The sequence below is a fragment of the Strigops habroptila genome, chromosome 4, assembly GCF_004027225.2.
Source record: "Strigops habroptila isolate Jane chromosome 4, bStrHab1.2.pri, whole genome shotgun sequence".
Classification (NCBI taxonomy): Eukaryota; Metazoa; Chordata; class Aves; order Psittaciformes; family Psittacidae; genus Strigops; species Strigops habroptila.
Genome location: NC_046358.1, coordinates 7288571 through 7312435, shown reverse-complemented (window position 1 = coordinate 7312435; position 23865 = coordinate 7288571). Strand labels below are relative to the sequence as shown.

The 23865-nt window shown below is 42.4% G+C and overlaps 1 protein-coding gene across 2 annotated transcripts in view; it reads right to left on the bottom strand.

The window, feature by feature from the left end:
• Positions 1-23865, bottom strand: part of RTF1 (RTF1 homolog, Paf1/RNA polymerase II complex component) — a 36537-nt gene that overhangs the window by 10957 nt on the left and 1715 nt on the right. For both annotated transcript variants that reach the window (XM_030481588.1, XM_030481587.1), the window contains exons 2-11: positions 22049-22159; positions 11461-11608; positions 9391-9595; positions 6796-6910; positions 5050-5161; positions 4093-4228; positions 3322-3499; positions 2386-2468; positions 303-390; positions 108-215 (exon numbers count right to left, since the gene is read on the bottom strand). In XM_030481588.1, coding sequence (XP_030337448.1) covers positions 108-215; positions 303-390; positions 2386-2468; positions 3322-3499; positions 4093-4228; positions 5050-5161; positions 6796-6910; positions 9391-9595; positions 11461-11608; positions 22049-22159 — 1284 coding nt within the window. The remainder of the gene's footprint in view (positions 1-107; positions 216-302; positions 391-2385; positions 2469-3321; positions 3500-4092; positions 4229-5049; positions 5162-6795; positions 6911-9390; positions 9596-11460; positions 11609-22048; positions 22160-23865) is intronic.

Sequence of the window (23865 nt, the reverse complement as noted above, 5' to 3'; positions counted from 1 at the left end):
GGGAGCAAACACCACGATCATTTTGCTTTGTAGCAGCTAATGCTCTACTCCATGAGTTCCTGTCACCTTTAAGCATTGTCACAGCCTCACTACAACACACTGTTTACCTCCTCAATATCCTGATCATTAAACTTGTAGTTGAGAGCTTCTTTGATGGACACTTCCTTCTTGTTTATCTCATCTAGTGTGGGTAGCTGCATCCCAGCAGAGAACATCTAAACACAAGAGACAAAGAGGTTACTTCCCAACAAGTATTCTTGGCAGAAGGCTGCTAAGAAGCAACTAAAGTCTGGCAAACTTACCGCTTCTTTCCACTTCATAAACTCACTTTCAGTAAATTCCTGATTTGAGACAAACTCCAAACGAAACACACGTGAATCGCTGCCATGCCTGCAACAATAAAGTGTAACAACATCCCTTTCTGACGGTGCAGAGCTGTGATCTTGGAGGTGTAAACTGATTCAAGAAGCCCAAACCCAGATGCTTAAGGCTACTCTTGTGGCTCAGATGCTACCTATTCGTGACTTCAGTCAGATCAGCCACAGGTCAGGAGCATAGATCACCTATTTGTATTAATTCAAAGGAATACTAAACAGGGAGTCTGCAAGAAAGTTGCTGAGTTGTGGTGGTAAAACCCTGAGGAGGAAACGAACAGACTTCTCTCACCTAAACCTTGTATTTGGTGATCCATGGCATGATCTTCAGAAACACAAAGCTCCTTCATGTTTGGACCAGTAGAAGTAACCTTTAAGCAGAACTGAATTATACAATGCTAGAGCCACCCCCTATATAATTTTTCATTTGTTGGCCAGGCAAAAGCCAGAAATCACTAAACATTTTCTGTGGAGCACTACCTTTGGCACTACCACCTAAACTACTATACTGCTACTAGCAATACTAAAACTAGTTGCCATGGTGTAAATTTCACTGAAAGCATGGAGCTCTCTCCCGAAGTAGCCTAAGAAGTTATTGAATGTCACCACACTGGATTTAGACAAGACGGTTTTTTCACTCAACACTTGCACTCATGTGCATTCTCCACATGTGTTCCTGTTTCTCCCCAGTGGTTAATGTCTTTTTGTCTGATCTCATCAGGATGTTTCATGTTGTATGATTCTTGTAAGGGTGTGAGAGACTGAACTGAAATCAGACTCCACTGTCCATTGTCTCAAAGATTGGTATGAGAAGCTGAGATGGTACTCCACACCATCCACTGTCTGAGATGGGTGGGAGGAGTTGAGATAAGACCCCACCATCCACTGCCTGAGAGATGGGTGTGAGGAGCTGAAATGGGACTCCATCATCCACTGTCTGAGAGATAGGAAGGAAGAAGACCCCATCATCCACTGTCTGAGAGATGGACGTGAAGAGCTGAGATGTGACTCCACTGTCCATTGCCTGAGAGATGGGTGGGAAGAGCTCAGATAAGACTCCTCTGTCCATTATCTCAAGGATTGCTGACAGACGTGCAGTTGAAGAGCTGGCTGCAAGACCAGTGAAACTGGATGCACGTGATCCACCAGGAATGTGCAGTGCATGACATTAAGACCAGAGGTAGTCCCCCAAACACATAATAAAAGGGGAAAAAGGTAATCGCTGTGGTCGTCACCCACCTCTGATGACAACTACGGACCCTTGTGGTCACCCACCACCGATGACAGCTACTGACCCTGGGTGATACCCACCACCGAAGACGATGACTGTGGAGCCTCAGGATGCCGCTGGATCCATGGTGGTGACTGTCTCTCTGCACTCCGAACACTTGCTCAATTTCTATCCTTTTTCCCGATCTGTCCTATCAATATCTTTTTTATAACAATCATCTTTTTTATATCTTTTTATAATAAACCAACTGATTGACTGCAGTGCTTGACCTCGCTTGTGTCTTAATTTCATTCCGGGGATCACAAACGAAATACTCCCGACACTGGGTTTTATCCAGTCGGACCCTGACAAAGGGCCATAAGAACAACCAAGAAATCCGATGCCGCCTTCAACTTCTTCCCTCCAAAGTACGTTTTATGTTGTAAGATGTATATCAGACCCAACTGTGTATGCCTTTAAATGATACCTATTTCTCACATCTGATAACAGGAGCAGAGAAAAAGATATGAGTATTGTGAAGCTCAAGAGGGACACACTGCTCAGATGTCAACACAAACACAAGTCCCTGCATGAGATTTTTCTCTTTTTCTCATCATTTCCATCATGCCCAAGGGTCAAAACAAACCAACCAACCAACCAAACCCCAATATTCTAGCAATAAGTGTTGTGGCATGGTCCAGTCTGCTTTTTAGCTCTCCTCTCCAAACCACACACAGAACATTACTTGCTATGGAGAGGACACTGATTCATGAACTGATAAGGATTGCTTTGGTATCTTACCTCAACTGTAGTCCTTTGTTTGTCCGGGTACCACCAAGCTGGTAAACTTTTGCAGTCTCTACCACACCAGTTATTTCAGCAACCTGTATCACAGAGTAAAATAAGCAAGAGGGTGTTTTGTGTATCCTGGAATATATATGGCATATTCAAGCATTTTCACTAGAGATCAAAAATCTTAACCTAACTAACAATTCTAACCAGATCAAGGAAAGCAAGACTCTTCAGTGTACATTATCAAGTACTGAATTAGTTGCTTCATGCATCACCTTTGAGTTGCCAAATTGTACCATCTGAATGCTTGATGCAGTATTTTCATCTCTCAGTTCTGCCTTCCTGACGAAATGGTGTCCACTTTTCTACTTTTTCTATTTCCTTTTCAGTTAACACAGGTTTGGGTTAGCATATGTCCCAAATGAAACACACCACTGCTGCTCACATACTAAGCACAGCCCCTCTAGGGACTTCTTATAATACAATTTTAATTATTGCACCCTATGATTGTGCATTACAGCAATGAAACAGAAAATCTAAACTGTGTTCTCAATCACCCTCTCTTCTGAGGCACACTGATGTAGTAGAAACACTTTGTAAAAATAAGAACTGAAACCACACAATAACTTGGGAACATTCCCAGAAATCAGGAGTGAATGTTACTCATCCTTACTTGGTCAAAGCAGAGTCCTGAACTCTACTTTGCAATACAAATGAACCAAAGCTGGAAGAACAGGCTTTGTCAGAGCTCCTTCTCTCCCACTAAATCTCTCTCTTCAACTACCTGTTCTCCTCCACTTCTTTAATAGCAATTACATTTTCTGACTCTAAGCAATCTTTCTATATGAATTACTCAAACAATCACAGGTACCTGAGAATTGCAAAGCTGCAAATATTATATTACAGACCTATAAAAAGAACTAAATCCCTTGGAAGTAAACTCACCCTATAAACAGGTTTGCTGTTATGATTTCCAATGCCAATTCGGACAAAGCAGCCAGTGACTGTCTTGGCAAAGAAGGGCATATGACACCAGCGCTCCAGCTTGTGTCGTGATAACCGCACTCGGTTCAGTTCTTCAGGCAAGGACACTGGCTGGGACTTAGGAGGAATTTCTTCTTTCCTGATTTGGGAAAGGAGAGAAGGAATAAAGAAAAGAAAGTAGAGGCACAATCACCAAAAAAGGGGTCCTAAGCAAGGTGCAGCATGAGTGCTAACTATTTAAATTGCTAGTAAAAGGAAGGATTTATCATGCGCTAGCTGACTGTAGGTATGTGAATTTAGCATTCATGAGAAAGGCTTAATGTTAAGTCCCAGACTTGTTATCTCTGATACCACAAAGCAGACTCACACACCAAGGCAGTTTGATGCTTTAAGATAAGCCAGCACACATCTCTACCCTGCTAATATGCCAGGGTTCTGCAGCTGCTCAGCTGTAGGACTAAACACATCTATAAACAACAGTGTAAATGGGGCTCAAGGTAACAGCAGGGAACTGCAGCTGCAAGGCCATCCAGGGTAAATCAGTCCCATGCACCATCATATAGAAGCCAAGGACTCAAATCTGAGCAATACAAGTGTGCCCAGAAGCAAAACCACTTTAGAGACACTGAACTGCCCCAAAACAATCCTCTAAAACAGCATGTGTCTACATGAAGTGGATCTTTTTATGAATACACACTTACAAGTAACTATAGTGTAATGTTTACTACTTACTCTTCCTCTTCATCAGAGGATGACGACCTGGATGAGCGATCACTTTTCTCACTAGACTTATCATCCTCTTCCTCCTCTTCATCATCAGAGTATACTTCACTAGTTTTTAATGGCTGTTTTTTTGCAAGCAATTCAGCTGGGGGAAGGAGGCCAGAGAACAAGAAAAAGCAAGCTGTAAATTTTTTATGAAAGCTTCCTCTTAGAGCTGAAACCTTATTGTTGTTTTTAAAAAGAGGCAGGCAGCTGTTTGTTTTATGCTGGATCGAAGTGCCACATGTTCAAATCCACTAGTAAACTAAGCATTCCGTTGTAGATGTTCAAAGAGAGAATCAAAGTATTTAAAAGCAGCTTAAATCTCAGTTGTACTTATCTTCAGTCTCCCAACTTGACCGCACGTAGCGATACAAAATAGGCATAACAACTGGATATATAAGATAAAACTATTATGATCAGACAACTCATTGTTATTTTGCAAGGAAAAAAGAATTCTCATGTTTGGAGAGGACCACAATAATACCCAGTAGAGTAACAAAAGAGGTTCATCAAAAGTCTGGCAAGACCAACAAGATGATGTGCCAGTGAAGAAACAAGCAAATGTAGACAAGGCAGCACAAGTACAATAAATACGGTTTGGATGGTCAAAGATTAAATAACAGAATCTAAGCAACCAATTCAAATCCATGAAATAAACATTATAAAGTGCCATTCAATGGACTGCAATGAAACTTTGCTTTGTTTTCAGACCATTCCAAGGAGGGGTGAGGGAGAGGAATACAGCATCAATGATGCCAAACAATACCCAAGGTGATCATGTTGGGCAAGAGATCAAGGAAAACACAGACACAGAATTCACTAACTCCAAGGTGTAGGACTGTTTCATTAGAGACAGGAAGTAGCACTTTCAGAAAGCTGTAATAATGCCTCAAGCATTGTAGCAATAGCAACACGCTTTCATACCTGTTCTGTTCTTCCTTTTCTCTCTTTCTGCTTTTAGCTCCTCCATTGCCTGAGATTTCTTGTCTAGCTTCTCATCCCGCTTTGATCGCCGCTCTTTGTTATGTGACATGACCTAACAACAGAAGATACCTCAACACCAAGCGCAATCCACAAATTGAAATGCATTAGAACAAAGATTGTTTGCACACTTTGAAAGCTTTTCAAATAGAAACTAAAAAAAAAGAAAAAATTTCAAAATGAAGTTTGAACAAATTCATTTTTAGAGGCCACAGAAAGTGAAATCAGTCTGAACTGGATTTCTTTTTTCTACTTCCTATCAAAAATAATGAACATATTTACACTTGAACATTTCTGCCACCAAATTTTAGTCTCAAAACTCCTCCTCAAAGTTAAAAAAGGACTAGAGAAATAAAATGGAAGTAATTCTGCAATTAAGAAGTAATGAGGAAAACCTGGGTAAATAGTCTTCCATTTGCTTCTCCTGCAAGGCCAAATCAAGACACTTGTTCTCATTCAGTTGCAAAGAGAAAAGCAATGTTAAAAAATATTTAAAGCAGAAATAAAGTCATGTGTAAAGTCTGCAATATGGATCCAAATCTTAAATGCTGTAAGTCTTCTAATATTTTCAGTTTCTAACAAGTCTATCTGGAATACAAGGTAGCACTGAAAGCAGCTTTTATAACAAGCATAAGAGACAGTCATCTGACGTAAGTCAAAGTAACTTCTAGAAGGCACTGTAAAAGAACTCTGCTAAGATCCTTTTACATATGCATATATGTACACACATCTATACATTATGTATTATATAATGGACTATATAACTGTATACACACATGTATACATACGGAGTTGAGGAGGTAGAGAGATAAGATTCACTCCACTTAACATGTGCCTAATGGAAAACTCATTTCACCTAATTTTACATTAAGTGTTAAACATCTATTTCACTAGAAAATAACATGGAGTGAGTTGCCAGCTGGAGATGCCCTCCTCCATTGCACAAAGACAGAGGCAACAACAAGTGCAAACAACCAACTAGCTCTTAGATGGCTAAAATCAGATGAAACCCATCCCATTCTGGGAGCCTATCTGCCCAGACTCTATAAATAGTTAAGGTCATGGTCTTAACCATTTGAAACCACAGCCAATTCAGCCCATTGAAACTACAGTTCAGTCACAGAGGCCTCAACCCCACAACTGGTATTTTATCCTCTTTCTACTGGAGGTGGATAAACTATAGAACTACTTCTGCTCCTCCCAGCATTCAAGCTTTTTCTTGACATCCCTACCTGTAGAAAATAAGCAGTCTTTCCATTGTATGTGCATGCAAAATAATTAAGGCAACAGCTCACCATTTTCTGGCCTGCTCTCTCAAGCTTTCACTTGCAAGAAAGACTGCATGTAATGTTTCAGACTGAATGACAACTTTGGCTAAAGGAACTGCAAAAGGTTCCTCTCCCATTCTCATATAGGAGGACTATCACAGCAACTCTAGATACAGCTGCAACTTTGCATTTTTCATTAAAGGGAGTTATCAGTGCACCCCTCAGCAGGCCAAAGATGTTAATTTCTTTAGATGAGCTGGAAAGGCTAAAGATAGCTTGAACATATAAATGAACTAAATTCTGACCTGCTTACCACACTGCTTGACGTTAAGGGGAAACATGAGGGGCAGAGAAAGGCAGCATCCTATCTCCTGTTGCCAAGGGAAAAAGGTTTGTTACTATGGATAGTTTTATTTCCTACCTGGGATTCCTGGATCTGTGTGAGTTTTTTCTTCTCCTGCTCTTCCTCTTGCTTTTTCTTTTTCTCTTTCTTTTCTTTCTTTTTTGCCGTTTTTAGTTTCTTCTTGATTTCAAACCTAGTGGCAGATATTGAAACAAAAAGAATGTGTGATAGAATGGTCTCTCCCTGAGTGAGCAAAGTACCACGCAGATGCTATCACAGCTTAAGTTGTTGGCAGGCTGTAAGGAATGCTTCCACTGCTCGCTCCAGATGGATAAACCTTTAACACTATCCTGCCCCCTATTCCCATCCCCTTCCTTCCCCAAGAAAAATAAGATGAAGAAAAGCTGAGAACAGAAAAGTGCAGACAACAGACAGCTAACCTTTAGGGCTGATGAAAACCACATAGCAATGGCTACTCCCCAGAAATCTGTCCTTACTCCATCTTCGCCAGTGTAGTGACCATTGCATGCTGCCTCCATCTCTGAAAACAATTGGCTATTTCGCATCATTTGCATCTCCACAGCTAAAAATGTGGGTGTTTAAAGCCACGATCATGCTAACTTTTTCAGTGCTTAAACTCCAGCTTTCTATTGGTACTGGTTTGTATAAGACTGACTGCAAAGAAGTCACAGTGAGTTCTCCTTCAGTAGCTACATTCCAATGAGACTCAGGCAGTTTCTGCAGTCCAATTTAGGCACTTACATTTCTACCTTCATGAAATATGTCACCCTGAAATCTTATTTTCAGCCACTCTATTCAGAAGAGCAGTGATTTCACCAGAATTGTCCTGTGACTGAGATTCCACTGCACCATGGACTGGTCGCTGCTTTAGTGAAGTGTGCATATGGACAAACCCAAGAAGAAAAGATTACTTAACTTCCAATAACTGAAATTCAAAATGTGCTACCCACATGCATATTACACAGTCCATTCTTCTTCAGTCCTTTACACCTGGATTTTGTAGCCAAGAAACTGAAGTGCCAGATGAACTCATTGCCCTTTATGCCTTTAACATGAAGCATAATACACAAGGCACAGGCATTTTATCACACACAGTGCTGCTGTAATCCAAATGTACTCACAGCACAATGTAGACACAAAAAGCTAGACAGCATTTTGAAAGATTCAACTTACCATGGAGTTAAATAACTACGACCCCCCTCCTTAGTTCTACCTGCCAACCCCTTTACATAGAACAGGATAAACTCGTTTAAATCAGCAACTCCAGCTCAGATTGCTTAGCTTGTTTGTATCAAGTATTCTCCAGTGTTCATTCTAAAAGAAAGACATTGAGTTACCATGGAACAATGAATGAAATGAAAACATATGGTGTCCTTCTACCTGATCTAAATCCAATCTTTCACTCATTCTGATCTTTTTGAGGATAGCAGCAGACTAGAGAGGACATTGAAAGCTGTATTAAAACCATAGACAGGCAGGGCTCTAACTAACTATGGCTTGGACAAATGGACAGTCTGATGGTAGCCTGTATTGACAAGATTTACTCAGATGTCCATCCTCTAGAGAAATTTCTCAGCAACTGAGGAAAGAGAGAAGTCACTGAAGAGAGAGGAAACTGGACAAAACTCGCCCTACATGTGCGAAATCTTTTATTTTAGACACATAGAAAGAAAAACACTTTTACTACAAGGAAACTGCAACACCTCCAAGTCCTCCTCAGGGCTGCTCCCAATTCAATCTCCACCTGCAGTTGTGCCTGGGATTGCCCTGACCCACATGCAGGACCTTGGACTTGGCCTTATTGAACTTCATGAGGTTCACATGGGCCCACCTCTCAAGCCTGCCAAGGTTGCTCTGGATGGCATCCCTTCCCTCCAGTGTCAACCACACCACACAGCTTAGTGTCACCACCAAACCTGCTGAGGGTGCACTCAATCCCACTGCCCATGTCGCCAACAAAGAACAGCACTGGTCCCAATACTGACCCCTGAGGAACACCACTCATCAGTGGACATCAAGCCATTGACCGCAACTCTTTCAGTGTGACCATCCAGCCAATCCCTTATCCAAGTGGTCCATCCATCAAATCCATGCCTCTCCAACTTACAGATAAGGATTTTGTTTGGGACAGTGTCAAATGCTTTGTACAGGTCCAGGTAGATGATGTCAGTTGCTCTTCCCTTATCCACCAATGCTGTGGTCACCATCATAGAAGGCCACCAAATTTGCCAGGCACCATTTGCCCATAGTGAAGCCCATGTTGGCTGTCACAAAGCAACCCCTTACTGTTCAGGTGCCTTAGCATAGTTTGCAGGAGGATCTGCTCCATGATCTTGCCAGGCACTGAGGTGATACTGACTGGTCTGTAGTTCCCTCGGTCTTCCTTTTTTCCCTTTTTAAAAATGCAGTAACATGGCTACAACAGTAACTTTCAGACACTGACTATTACAAGAACACACAGAATTCCTGCTGTGTGCTTGTCAACTAGCTACAAGGAGGGTATATACAAAAAAACCCCCAAAACCCTACAATGAAGCTTAATTCACTTTATAGTGCTGAATGCTTGCACCCCAAACACGAGAGCACAGTCAGTATACTCTCCATACAGCCTGTATGAATTCACTGCCATATATCAACAGACATAAAATTCACCTTCTTTTTAGCACTTCTCTCTTCTCTATCCGGTTAAACAGCTCCTGCTCTCTCTCCTTTTCTGTCATTTGCTCCAGTCGAGCTCGATCTTCTTCATCTCCCATCAGATCTTCTCCATAGCCATCATGGAATTCTTCATCTTCAGATGAAGAATCTGAATCTGAACTAGATGAGGAGCTGTTGCTTTCTGAGTCAGAGACTTCTCCTAAAACAAAAATACAAGGCAGCAAGATTCAACTGGAGCAAAGCCCAACCACTCCATCATAGCATGTTAGCAAAGGATAAATTTTACACTCCTCCTCCACTATACTAAAAGCATAAATATCATAGAATGGTTTGGGTTGGAAAGGACCTTAAGATCATACAGTTTCAACCCCCTGCCATGGGCAGGGATGCCTCACACTAGACCATGTTGCTCAAGGCTCTGTCCAGCCTGGCCTTGAACACCACCAGGGATGGAGCATTCACAACTTCCTTGGGCAACCCATTCCAGTGCCTCACCACCCTCACTGTAAAGAACTTCTTCCTTATACCTAACCTGAACTTCCCCTGCTTAAGTTTAAACCCATTTCCCTTTGCCCTACCACTACAGTCCTTGATGAAGAGTCCCTCTCCAGCATCCCTGTAGGCCCCCTCCAGATACTGGAGGGCTGCTATGAGGTCTCCACGCAGCTTCTCTTCTCCAGGCTGAACATGAAAACTAAACCCAGGAGGAAATACTTTATTACTGTAAGATATGCATGCTAAAAATGATAAAATGAGTGGTATTACATGTGACACAAACTGGGTTGTAAGTAAAAACTTTTAATAAGACAAGCAAATTTTAGGAGTCCTTTTAGTTAGTATGTTAGGGACTTGAGTTTAGGATTCTATGCCGGTACGCTTATGTCCCTGAGAAATTGCTTACACATCCATGACTTTATGTGCATGTGTGCACCTCAAATGCCACTATTAACCACCATCAATGCTCCCAATTACAGCAATCTGAGGAACCAAAATTTGTTGTCTGAAGTCTGCAACACTACAAATTGCTACTTCAGAAGATAAAGTTCAAACACGTTACCCTCGGGACGGGCAAGGCCATGATGCTCCATTGGTGTAAAAGCCCTCCCAGTTGGGCTTAGGGAACAGCCCAAATGACTCCCCAATAACACAGGGTAACACCACCTTTAAATTTGATCCAGTTCCAGCTGCTTTGATTATTTCACCTGATTTACTACATCACACCAAATGGCAAAAGCAGGCATCAAGATTCTTTCTTTCACTGTCATTCTGGTCTCAAGTATTTCTGGCAACTCCCAGCTTTGCAAGCTTACACTGTGAAAACACTCGACTTGTAAGCACTGATATATACCCCGTCAATCACTTCATGCTTTGGTCTGTCTCCACTGTGCTTAATATACTTAAAACTGTAGGCTCCTTCATATACTTTCTTAACTTCGTTGGGTTTTTCTGTATCAACTGAAATTGCAACCAACACCCTGCAAACCTTCATGGACATGATGAAAACAGGAAGGAACACAGGAATTCTGCCCAGCATTGGAACATATTCAATACTCATGTTAAAATATATTGTGACGAAGTTATAGTAATGATTTTTCTTCTTCCATGTCAATGTAAATGTGCAAGAATGTCCAATTCAGAGCAAATGCAAGCAAGATAAGCTATTTGAATCATGCAACACCATACACCTCTCCCTCTGTCATCACAAGAAGTTTGGAAAGGAAAAATACGTCAATGGGAATAAAAGAAAACGCTACCCACACTACAGCTGGGACATGCTAGAAGGAATAAAAGAATTATCCAGGAGAAAGTCAAGCAGTTAAATATGTTATACATCCTTCAGTTGAAACACTATTTAGTGTGGCAGTTGTAACAGAGTGCTTACAGCAATGCTATACTGAATTATATACACTTCAAACCACGGCAAGTTTAAGAGTCATCCAGATTAACAGTAACACCCAGAAAACTCTTTGCAGATAGTCTTTAACAACACCATGTAACATTATTCTTCAGTGTGCACAAAGGGGTGACTTCACACTGTAAGTAAATGCACATGTGTTATCTTACCCTCTTCAGGTGCTGAGCTCTCAGCCGAGCTGTCTTTATCTGAGCTGCCTGAAGAGGCAGCTTTGTTCGTCTGCTTTTTCATGGTTCCTTTCTTCTCTGCCTTACCCGCTTTTCCTTTTTTCTTGTTTTTAGAACCTCCAACAGTCCACTGCAAGGAAAGAACCAAGAAAGGGGTCATGAGACATGAACTATTCTCCCTCCTTGAAAACACTGGAGTAAAAACAACTGAGAAACAGTCCAATACCTGACAGCAACAAATCAATCATCCAAGGGGGGGGGAAAAGCAATCAACAGGAAACTTATCAAATTAAAGCATTTTACAAGGTTCTTTGAGTTTGGGGGAGGTGGAGCGTGGAGTGGTTTTGTCTTTCTCTTAAAAACCAGTTATCAGTGCAAGCCAACAGTTGGTAGGACACTTCTTTAGAAAACAAACCAATGAAGAATTCAGAGTCTGCAATATCCACCAGGAGAAAACAGGTACTGAGAACATTTTCCTGGGAAAATAATTTTAGACAAATGACCAACTGCATTTGTAAAGATTACCTTCAGTTTGCTACCATTCAATAGAAGCAACAGATGTATTACCAAAATTAGTTTATTCAAGAGCATAATATTCATAAAATCATAGAATGGTTTGGGTTGGAAAGGACCTTAGGATCATCTAGTTCGAATCCCCTGCCATGGGCAGGGATGCCTCACACTAGACCATGTTGCCCAAGGCTCTGTCCAACCTGGCCTCGAACACTGCCAGGGATGGAGCATTCACCACTTCTTTGGGCAACCTCTTCCAGTGCCTCACCACCCTCACTGTAAAGAACTTCTTCCTTAGATCTAATCTGAACTTCACCTGTTTTAAGTTTAAACCCATTTCCCCTTGTCCTATTGCTACAGTCCCTGATGAAGAGTCCCTCTCCAGCACCCTTACAGGCCCCCTTCAGACACTGAAAGGCTGCTCTGAGGTCTCCACGCAGCTTCTCTTTTCCAGGCTGAACAGCCCCAACTTTCTCAGCCTGTCTTCACACAGGAGATGCTCCAGCCCCTGATCATCCTCGTGGCCTCCTCTGGACTTGATCCAACAGTTCCACATCCTTCTTATGTTGAGGACACCAGAACTGGACACAGTGCTCCAAGTGGGGTCTCACAATGTTTAAGAGATTTCCATGAAGGCTCACCAGTTGTACATGGCACTCTGCAAGAATCTCAGTTTTACCAAGAGCACGCAGCATCTGTATTTTCATGCAAGAACCCAGCAGCACACTCACCCATAGACAGTAGTACCACCACCTGCATCTACATACACAAGTCAGAATCAAATCAGAATCACAGAGGAAGAAAAAAATCAAATATCAAGTCTTAATTTTAATTTTCTCTTAGTATTATATCTTCAATTAACTTAGACTTCAGTTTCCAACTACAAGACTTATCTCACCACACACACAAGTAGCAACTTTAAATCCCAAAGTCCCAGGAGAAGAACTACTATTTACCTTACAGTGATTTCTTATTAGGATTTTTGCATGGTCCCAACTAACTGGGTAAAGCCAGAAGGGAACAGAACCTGTAATGAGTGCCTGTGTATTCTTTTAAGGCTTTACAATATTTTGCAGTTTACTACCTCTCCTAGAAATTCTCCAGGCATAAGACCTTCAGGGATAAGGCAGTTTCTTTCTAAATATACATATAGTTAGACTGTTACCCTCTTTGTACCTGTATATTACTTTCATCTTCCATGCACATCACCACCATGCAGTCTACTACAAAAACATATTCCTAATTCAAGTGAGCAAATACTTTTTTATGCAACTGAGACCTTGTGATCAAAACTACTCCAACCAGGGAAAGAAAGAAAAAATAAGAAATCTTTAGATTTGACCTCAGGTGCACACAAATTTCAGTCTTCTCATCTATTTCCCCTCCTAGGGGATGAATCGAGTCCATTTCTGCAGGCAGTAATCATCCCATCAAATTTGATGATTTCTACCTGATTAGGCACCATCTTCAGAGAACCCTGGTGTTCAAATACTCTAAATGAAACTCAACAGAGTAGTTAGAGGCTACTACCTGACCTACTATCTTTAGAGTTTCCTTGGGTTTGATTACTCTCACACCCAGCCTTGTACCTTCCACATTACCAACTGCTTCATCATCATTTTTAAGCACCAGCTGTGTATTCAAAAGTATCAGTCAAATGCCAGGCAGAAGTTTTCTTTTCTGAGGTAGAAGTACAGCTACATAGTGGTGAGCCCCGATTGCAATCCATACCCTATGCAGTTATCCCAGCCTGTTATGGTCCATATGATAGGTGAGAAACCGCACAGAAAGCATCTGACTTTATATAGCCTGAGCTTGCATTCATGTCTTTATTAACTTCCACATTGAAGCTTTACTTGTTCAGTGTTACAATACTGCTGTCTAACAACATTCCTAGTTAACTATGCCCATATATATCAGTTAAGAACAAGCTTGTATTCCACCTGAATCTGCTCAAACCTCAACGTTAAAGAATCATCTCCCAGGTATTACAGAAAAGTGCTATTCGTTCAAGAGCTCACCTCCTGCCAGCACACCAGAGAGAAAGGGAGCATTTAGCAGTGAGGATCAGAGCTCTCTGAACCAGGGAAGCAGAAGTGTCTCCTTCCCAGAGCTCTGCCACTTCTTTTCAGTGTTCTAATGCTCAATTATACCTTGTGTCAGAATGCTGTACAGCAAGGAAGCAGCACCGAGAAAGCCATAGCATACACCACAGTTCTACCAAGACCTTGAGAGGTCACACTGAGATGAAAGAAGTTAAGATCAGATAAAACCAGCGTGACTTCAGTTGTTAATAAAATGTTTAATAGCTGTAGATACATGCATTACAGATCACTGTTCTCAGCCTTTAACTCACAAGTGGAATTGTGGAGAAAACCTGGGTACAAGAAGCCAGAACTGAAGAGAAAACTATGATAACCTCTTGAACAAAAACAAGTAATAAAAAAACCCCTGCCCTAATCTAGAACATTTTGCTTTGGTTTCTATTTCACCCTGAAGGTTACACTTCATCTCGCTTGTTTATACAAGTGACCTCTATGCCTTTTAAGTCATAATAACTGGCTGTCACCTCCCAGTTTCAGTGCTGTCAGCCAAATTCGTTCTCATCCAACTCATATGCCTCAGGAGTTATTTAGCTACCCCAGTCTCTCATGAATGCCTGGTCATTTCTGGTACCACTATAGGACCAGACGAGGGTTTGAGCAAGCTTTATGGACAAACAAATCAATGCAGGATGTAGTCAGCATGATACTCTTTTAGGCTCACAGGTTGCTCTGCAGGCTCAAGAAACATCAGTTGTCATTTGGACACTGAATGACCACTCCGTATTGTTCAGAGAGACGCTAGCCAACATCGAGTTTCTTCTTACAGCAGAGGAAGATGTAACAGAGATTTGCAGCTTGGAGAGGGGACAGGACACAACGTATGGGGACACATGAACACAACACCACTGGAAAGGCATGAGCTGCATGGCAACCTGCAGTCCAATCCAGAGTTTTAAGCCCCTTCCTCAAGCTCTGGCACACCAGTGGAGATCAGAAAGGTAACGACATATTTGCATGTAATACCTAGTAAAAACGCATACAGTTATATTCAGAAGCATTTGTTTGCTCTGTTCCCCTTATCTCCATGCATCTCAAATTGCAAACAATAACCATGTTTTCCAATCTGCCTTCTACTGCAGCTTCTCCAGATTCCCTCTTCCATGTTCCAGTCAGGCAGAGCCAGTCAACACTTCTCACATGCTTCCCATCAACAGCTCCTCTATTCACTGCTGCCTCCTCAGCCACCATCTGGAACCCTCCATGGTTGCAGACACAGCAAGTTAATAACCCCATGCACAAGTGTGCTGCAACATGGCTTTCTGCTTATTGTTTAGTACTACTGAACAACAGAGCTTTATGGTTCAGCCACCGGAAACAGCCAGAAGAGCATTTCAAATTTTCCTCTTCTTTTCAAGGTTCACAGTGCTAATCACTTGCGTGTTTGCCCCAAGAAATGGTTGGCATCAGTGATCTTAAAGGTCCTTTCCAACCTGAATGATTCTAGGATCCTAAGAAGTCCAAGTTAAGCCACAGTACCCAGAATGGCTTGCCAACAGCAACAACAAAAAACCCCGCCACGTTAGAAATTTGCCAGATTTAGAAGTCAGCTTCTACAAAAGCAACTACACAAAATGACTGAAGAAAACCATTTATAGCTCAGCAAACCTGGAACATATTTTCACTGGGGAAACGAAATGAGACCGAGGGAAAAGAAAAGGAGAGAAAAAAGATAAAAGAAGTGAGCTCTGAGAGTACAGAAAGTGGTGGAATCGTTTTGGCCCCTGCTGCTCAGACAGATACTGTGTGACTAGAGAGAGTGACTAAATGCATTATCCACTGAGGTTTTATTTTGGAAATAGGTATTCTCTTTGCCCTTTTTTTTCCCCTTTTACATCAAACCAGAAAGGCGCACAACCAAGGCTGCCAGCCTGCCCTTGCCATACCCTCCCCTCCTGGATATCACTTCTATAAGCAAAAAGCAAATTAGAAACTTCGAAAGCACAACAGGTCCCTTACGGATGTGTTCCTTTCCTAGGCCAGGTAAACTTATAGGTCATGACAACATGACAGCTTGAGAATACCAAGGTACATAGAGTTAGCCAGGCTTACAAACTTTCAGCCATTCTCCTCCATTCACACTGGGAAAACAAAAGGCAGTCCTCCAGGCAAGTCATCAAACTGCAGTTTCAGCCTGTCTGAAGGCAAGGGCAAGCAGCACAGATAGGAAGATAAAGCAGTATTTGCTGTACTCAGGGTTTCTCAAAGCTGGGAGAACTCTGGAGACAGCACTCCAAGAGCTACAAGGAGGAAAATGCTCTCTACCACCACCATTAAAACTAAATACTAAATAAAAAGTCTTGTTACTTTTCCTGCCTTTCAGGGTCTGCACTGGTCATTCTGACACCTCAAACACCTTCACAATGACAACAGCGGAGCAATTATAAGATTTAAAGGACCATTTAAAACACAAATAGGAGACTCAAGGTGTCAAAACCAAAACGGAAAGGAGATGAGCAAATATCTCCTATTTTTGACAACAGTCCCACATGGCATCCTTGTCTCTAAACTGGAGAGGCACAGATTTGATGGATGGACCACTCAGTGGATAAGGAATTGGCTGGATGGTTGCACTTGAAGAGCTGTGGTCAACAGATCGAAGTCCAAGTGGAGACTGGTTACAAGTGGCATTCCTTGGGTGTAGGTACTGGGACAGGCACTGTTCAACATCTTTGTCAGCGACATGGACAGAGGGATCGAGTGCACCCTCAGCAGGTTTGCTGATGACACTAAGCTGTGTCATGCAGTCAGCACACTGGAGGGAAGAGATGCCATCCAGAAGGACCTAGACAGGCTGGAGAGGTGGGCCAGCAAAAAGTTCAACAAGGTCAAGAGCAAGGTCCTGCATGTGATTCAGGGCAACCCCAAGCTGGGAGGAGAATGGATTGAGAGTAGCCCCATGGAGGACTTGGGGGTGATTGTTGATGAGAAGTTCAACACGATGCAGCAGCATGCACTCACAGCCCAGAAAGGCAACCACATGGTGGGCTGCGTCAAAAAGAGCATGACCAGCAGGTTGAGGGAGGTGATTCTTCCCTCTACTCCGCTCTGGTGAGACCCCACCTGCAGTACTGCATTCAGCTCTGGGGCCCCCAACATAAGAAGGACATGGACCTGTTGGAGCGAGTCCAGAGGAGGCCACGAAGATGATCAGAGGAAGTGTTCAAGGCCAGGCTGGATGGGGCTTGGAGCAACCTGGTCTAGTGGAAGGTGTTCCTACCCATGGCAGAGGGGTTGGAACTGGATGATCTTTCAGGTCCCTTCCAACCCAAACCATTCTAGGATTCTATGAAATAAAGGAAACACCTCCTGAAGCCACAGAAGAGGCTTTTCAAATAGCTGGCTGAAAGAAGGCTTCATGCGCCAAAATATCACCAGACACCTGATCCACCCTCACTGCCTGAGTAATGCTCAAAGGAGCTCACAGAAAGGTAACTATGGAAAAAAATAACCAAACAAAACACCAACAAAAAAGACCAAATACAAACAACGAAACAAAACAAAACCCAGGTCTACCTCTAATAGGTATAAATTCAGTTTAAGCTGCAAATTAATGTTGCCCTGGAAGTATTTTGTGGGGTCCATGTACTGCAAAAATGGCATGAACTGCTGAGTGACAACACTGAGATGGTATATACCAAATGCCAATGCAGAAGCACTCTCCATAATCAAAACAAACTCAGGGATGCCACTGGCTATGAAAACCTGCAGTGTTTTATTTGGAAGCCTGGGCCAAACAGCTGGAGATGGCAACAGCCATAAAACACTTGGTCAAGGAGTGCCTTGCATAGCTCTAATATCACCAGCCAGCAAGCATCATCTGGACTAACAAAAGCTTAATGACTTCTCTAAGTATTAGACAGTGCCTCATGACTGGCTTTGCCTCAGCAAGAACTGCTCCCTGGGTATAAGAAAAAGTTCATGTAGTGAAAAAAATTAAATAATATCACATATTCAATTCCAATACTTCCATGAGTCTATTTCTGGAGCAACCTGCTCCACTGCAGAGCTCCTGCAGACTCTCGTAACACATAAATCACAACGCATAACCCCTGAAGCTACGCCCATGCTAGTCTGCAATTTTAAGAAGCTACTTGCAGATCAAATTTTGCACCTATTTTGTCCACAGCTGGTTCACATTGCTACTCTGGACATTCCAGCCTCCATACAATGAGCCTGCACTATTCAAATCTGCAACTGCACTTTGTTTGGGGTGGGGGAAGTGACAGCACCTCTCTTCCTTAAGGAAAGCTTTGCTATTGCACCCATTAGGAGCTGAAGGAAACTGTTTCCAAGAAGAGTCAAAGTTACAAAGCACACAGCCTGTAATGCTGGAGGGCTGTGTGGAAGATTAAAGCACAGCCCGCTTCAAATTTCCTAAGCTTAAAAAAAATCTATGGCAAAGGCCTCACAGGACTGGAGAACCCACTTGTTCTTGAAGGCCTAATGAAGCAGTATTATGGAAAAAAAGCCCACGGGGGGAGGTGGGGGTGGGGAATAGAGACATTCAGCATCATAATCTCTACAGATCCACAAAAGACACCCCCAAAGCAGAAGGCACACACGCAATTTTCTGCTAATCTGTGGTTTACTAGAGTGCTCTAACTTCAAGTGCAGTAAGCAGATCCAAACTTCCTCATAACAGGGGCAAAAGGCCCTATTTGAGTCCGATTTCCTCACTAGCTGCATGACCACTGCTCACCTCCTTCTCTGTCCCATTGACAAGATCTTCAGCTATGCCATCTCCTACTGAATCTGCACGTTTGCAAATAGAGGCATGAATGGATATTCCTCGCTGAACTCCACACTAGTACCAAACATTCTCGATATAACTTTTCTTGTCCTGGAATTACCTTCTGCTGTTGTCCTAGAGCTGTTAAAAGGCACAACCAAACCCTGCACCACATTAGGATGAGTGTAGAAGGATGCACAGACTTATATGGCAGCATTGCTAACAACAAACCTTTCCAGAGAAACGAAACAGGAGCTCCTACAGCATTGTGTAACCTACACTGATGGTGGTGAAGTTGCTGCAGAAGTCATCCAGGCTTCAGCATGCCACAGAAAGAATTCTCTTATTGAAAGCAACGACGCCAGGATAAAAGGAAGAGCAAGAACCCAGAATTAACCTACTGTAACTAAAGAACACCATCCATACAATGTCTTCAATAAGCAACGAGGGTACCTTGTGGATACATACATCTCTAGCAGAGTAGCCCCAACAGTAACATGGCTAACACCAAACTGGTTACATGCAGCAGGCTAACAGTTTGGGACGGTGACCTCTGAGTGATCACAGCCACATGTTGCTCCACAGATAAAGGAGCTGTCTGCCTCCACATCTGCATCTGGCTTAGCGTATCTCTTTGTGAAGAGAGCACTTCTTATTGCAAAGCCCTGCAGTCACTGCTATTAGTTCTCTGAGTAACAGTTCATAGTCAATTCAGCCATGCATGTTCCACAGACCCACTAGATGATGGTGCAGAGCATCCCTCCTGTTTCATTGGCTGCAACTCATCTTCAGTCCCTTGGCTAGGTAATTTGGTTCAAACCACTGGTCCTTAAAGTGTTACAGAACCTAGGATCTGCACCATGAATACCTGTTGTGGGTAACAGCTTTCACAGAAGTGCATTTTCACCGAGACAGATGAAATATAATGATAAAGGTCTACTGAAATCCCTTGGCTGCCATGGTATAGATGTGGCATAATTTGTACATGCTGCTATTCTGTAACTCAAAATGCAATTTCTCTCCCCTACACCCGCAAATGTTCCTCCCTTTAACAAAAGGCAGAACAGCAGCATTAGCCTCTGAAGCAGAGATTTAGGCTCCTTTCTGGTACCTGAAACAATCCTGGAACATGTAGGGTAGGAACCACAAAGGACGCACACACTACAAAACCTGTGTGGGAGCACATGTGTATGATTAAGCACATTTGCCCAAGGCAACATTTCCATGCTTTTGCCTCAAGGTCCTCATCTTGCAGGAAGTCCAGGAAGACAATTTCAATTTTTAGACCCCCTTTTCCAGCCCCCAAGGTTGAGCAAACACCAAACCAACCACAAGAACACCGATATAACCAAAGTAGTCCAGCAGGAGTAGTGTAGTCAAGCCTAGGGATGAACATGACTGAATGACTGGCAGAAGCAGAACTGTTATAACCCAGCCTGTCTCAGCCTGCTGTGACAAACAGCAGTTCAGAATGCATATTTCAGGCACAGGAATAGAAACAAGTGTCCTAATTACCTCTTCTCTAAATCTTTTCCTCTTGCTGCGGGGACGTCAGAAAGAACAGAGTATCAATTAGAAATAATACACAGATTAGAAAGAGTATCAAATGCACATGGTGCAACAGAGATACTACTGCATTTGCAAGTCTGTACGAATATGTGAAGAGATACATTGCCATATTCTACTTACAGTGGAAAGGTAGATCTTACCTATAGTTACACAAGCTAAAAAATAACCTGAATACTATTTATTCTGTCAGTTTTCAGAGATAAACACAGAAGGCTTTATCACTGACGTGCCTTCCACACCTAAGTCTACTTTTCCAGACAAGCTGGTCTCCACACAGCTTAGAATAACTAAGCTGCGTGCCAGCAGATCTGAACACACACCGTGACAGACTGAGCGGTCACCCAATAGCAAATCTAATATATCCAGTCCAGTCACAATTTTATCTCTCCTTATGTCTTAAGCATGTATTAGATAGAAGAGTCACCTTCTAAAAAAAGAAAAGGATTGATGGAAACAGAGTTCCAAGTATATTTATTCTAAAAATGCCTCAGGAAGAAAAGTAACCCACACATTCTTTACACTTATTGGCAGAACTCTGCTACACTACCAAATGCATAATAGTTACTAGTTTATCACTGGCCCAGCCTATTGGTCTTAAGTTGTCACAATGTCACAATGACAGTAGCCATTTTCTGTAGTTTCAGGAGAAAAATATCCACCCCAAACAGGTGCCTGCTGGATTTTTAAGAACAGATGTATAAATGACCTCACTACACGTGTGGAAACCTTGCAAAAGACATTCGTAAGTGTCGTGGTTTAAGCTGAACCCAGGACAGTAAGCCTTCAAGAAAGCGTTTTTATTCAAATACCTGTATGACCTGTTTGTCAGTTCCTCTTTTCTAATAAGTCTATTTCCATTTTCCTTTACAGATGAAAGCAGAGACTTTTAACCAGCTCCAGAATGGAGTACTGAGAAAAGATAATAAAACCAGATCTAGCAGATAAGCAGCACTATACAAGGAATTTACTAAACCCTAGAACAAAGTAATGCTAAACTCTTCTTTGCCTTACTGTCTTCAAAAATGCCAATAAAAACACACTCTGTCGCATGTTCACCTGACCAGACAAGCCAGTTCACAGCGACTTCTTGGAGAATCAAAGTAACTAAACAGAGCATTTTTACCATGTGTAAAATAGTATGATCTGCCTTGACCCTTTTCTTCCCTGAGGAAGGAAGCTCCCTTCTAAAGCTGAAAACCTCTCTCCGAGTCCAACTTTAGCAGATTCACTGCTCCTTAAACCCCAAGCAAACAGCTTCACTACTACTTCAACCTCCAGCAAGCAGTTTCACTGCTCTTCAACCCCAAGCATTACACAGGAAAAACACTGGTTTCAAGCAGGTAGATCACCAGACCATTCAGACCATATGAACACGGGATTAAACAGGCAGTTACCTTTTCTACAGACACTGAGGCTATTTTGTATGCAGTTACAATTCATAGCATATGAATTAAAATAAAATAAATAAATAAATGAAGTATTTCTGAGTACACATCCTCTGGGCTTAATGGGTCTCCATCAGTGCCACTGATGGCCAGTCCCACTTCATGAAGTCAGCAGGCTAAAAACATTGTATGATAAATACACTTTCACTGCTGAGGTACAATCAGACAACTAACCCATGGTAATTTCACTGATAACATGACAAACTCACCTCATCATCACTGTCTGACGTCTCTGAGTCTGAAGATGCTGTAGGTTTGCTCACAGGTGGCTCCTTTTCTTCAGAGTCACTACGCTTCCGTTTGGCCAACGACAAGAGCTCCTGGTGTGAAAAACCACACAGTTAGTTTAAAATGTTGTAATTAGTATTACCAGTCCAGGTCAGAACATATGCACCTTCTCTGTGATATCTGAGCACAACCCAGTGACATGATTATCCCCACTGACAAAGGGACAAAGTCTACTTGTGTTTCACAAACACATACATACTCACACAAACATGATTTTAATACAACTGGATGCTATATGAGGCTTCTGAGGATAACAAGCTGTAATAAGTAAATACTACTACCATTACTCTCTCAGTATAAATGACATTGAGGGTGGTGAGGCACAGGAACAGGCTGCCCAAAGAAGTGGTAAATGCCCCATGCCTGGCAGTGTTCAAGGCCGCGTTGGACAGAGCCTTGGGCGACATGGTCTAGCGTGAGGAGTTGTCGTGGTTTTAGCCTAACTATTTGGCTCTCTGGGAGGGCAGTCTGCAACAAGGGGGAAAAGTCTCTTGTCTTGCCCCACGTTGGGGAGGGAAGAAGGTGGAGAGTGAGCAAGTGGCTGCATGGTTCTGAGTTACCGGCTGGGCTTAAACCACAACAGGAGTCCCTGCCCATGGCAGACGGGTTGGAACTAGATGGTCTTAAGGTCCTTTCCAACCCTAACTATTCTATGATTCTATGACATAAACCAGATTACTTTCAGAGCCATGTCCAGATCTGGTTTATTTGGATTGGGTAATAATTCAAAAATGCCCGAACTACGGTTGTGTAGCATTAACCCAAAAAGCCAAATCCCACTAGAGAGCAGCTCCTTCTTCTAAATAAAAGAGATGTTTGCAATTAAACACTTTAAAAGGGAAATACTTCAGGTTATCACCACAATGCCATGGCTGATAATATTTGTCAGCCTGTTCAATTCCTTCTCACTGTCCCTATATACCACAGAATGTGCTTAAAGGTTTGGATAGACACAGAGCAGGCATCAAGCTCACACTCTGTGAGGCTAATTAGAGCTGTTCTCCTCCAAAGGAAGCACTTTCAAAGGGAACACACACCAGTGCAAAGAACTAAAGGGCTCTCAAATAATCTCATAATCTGCTGTTCATAGCTTGTTCAGACGACAGAAGCAGCAGTATAAAACAACCATTTCTGAAGCTGCATTACTGTCTTTGTAGTCCATGACACAATTTATTCTTAAAAACACTGCTCTGGGGCTGAACCTTAGCTGTGAGTAGCAACAGTCACACCAACTTCTGCAGTCTTGGGAAGCCAACACTAGATCGGTTTGCACTAGTTTCACAACTGGAAGATTATCTCCACAGCAAATGGATTATAATTTAGTACCTCAAATGAGAACACAAACACGGCTCGGGCAGCAACTGATGGCCTAGGCTACTCACCAACAAAGAAACCCTCCATTAGTGTTGGCATTTTACAAGCCTTTCTCTGAAGAAGGCATGCAACATCAGAGCACATCTGTAAAACTAACCACTCTTCAGGAAGCTCCTGATGTTTTCTACAAACTTTTCTAGAATTTCTCTCTCATAACTGTCTCTAGGTAGTCCTTCAACCCAGATTATCTTCTCCCTGGATGGTATCTTAGCATATTTACCACTACTTTTATTTCAAGCAATTTTCCTTCTTTCTACCCTTGTTCTGTTTACCAAGATACTATATTAGAAAGGCTCCCACCGATTCAAGAAGCCTAGATCCCCAGGGGAAGCTGTCAAACACTTAACCTACAGGGGGCCTCACT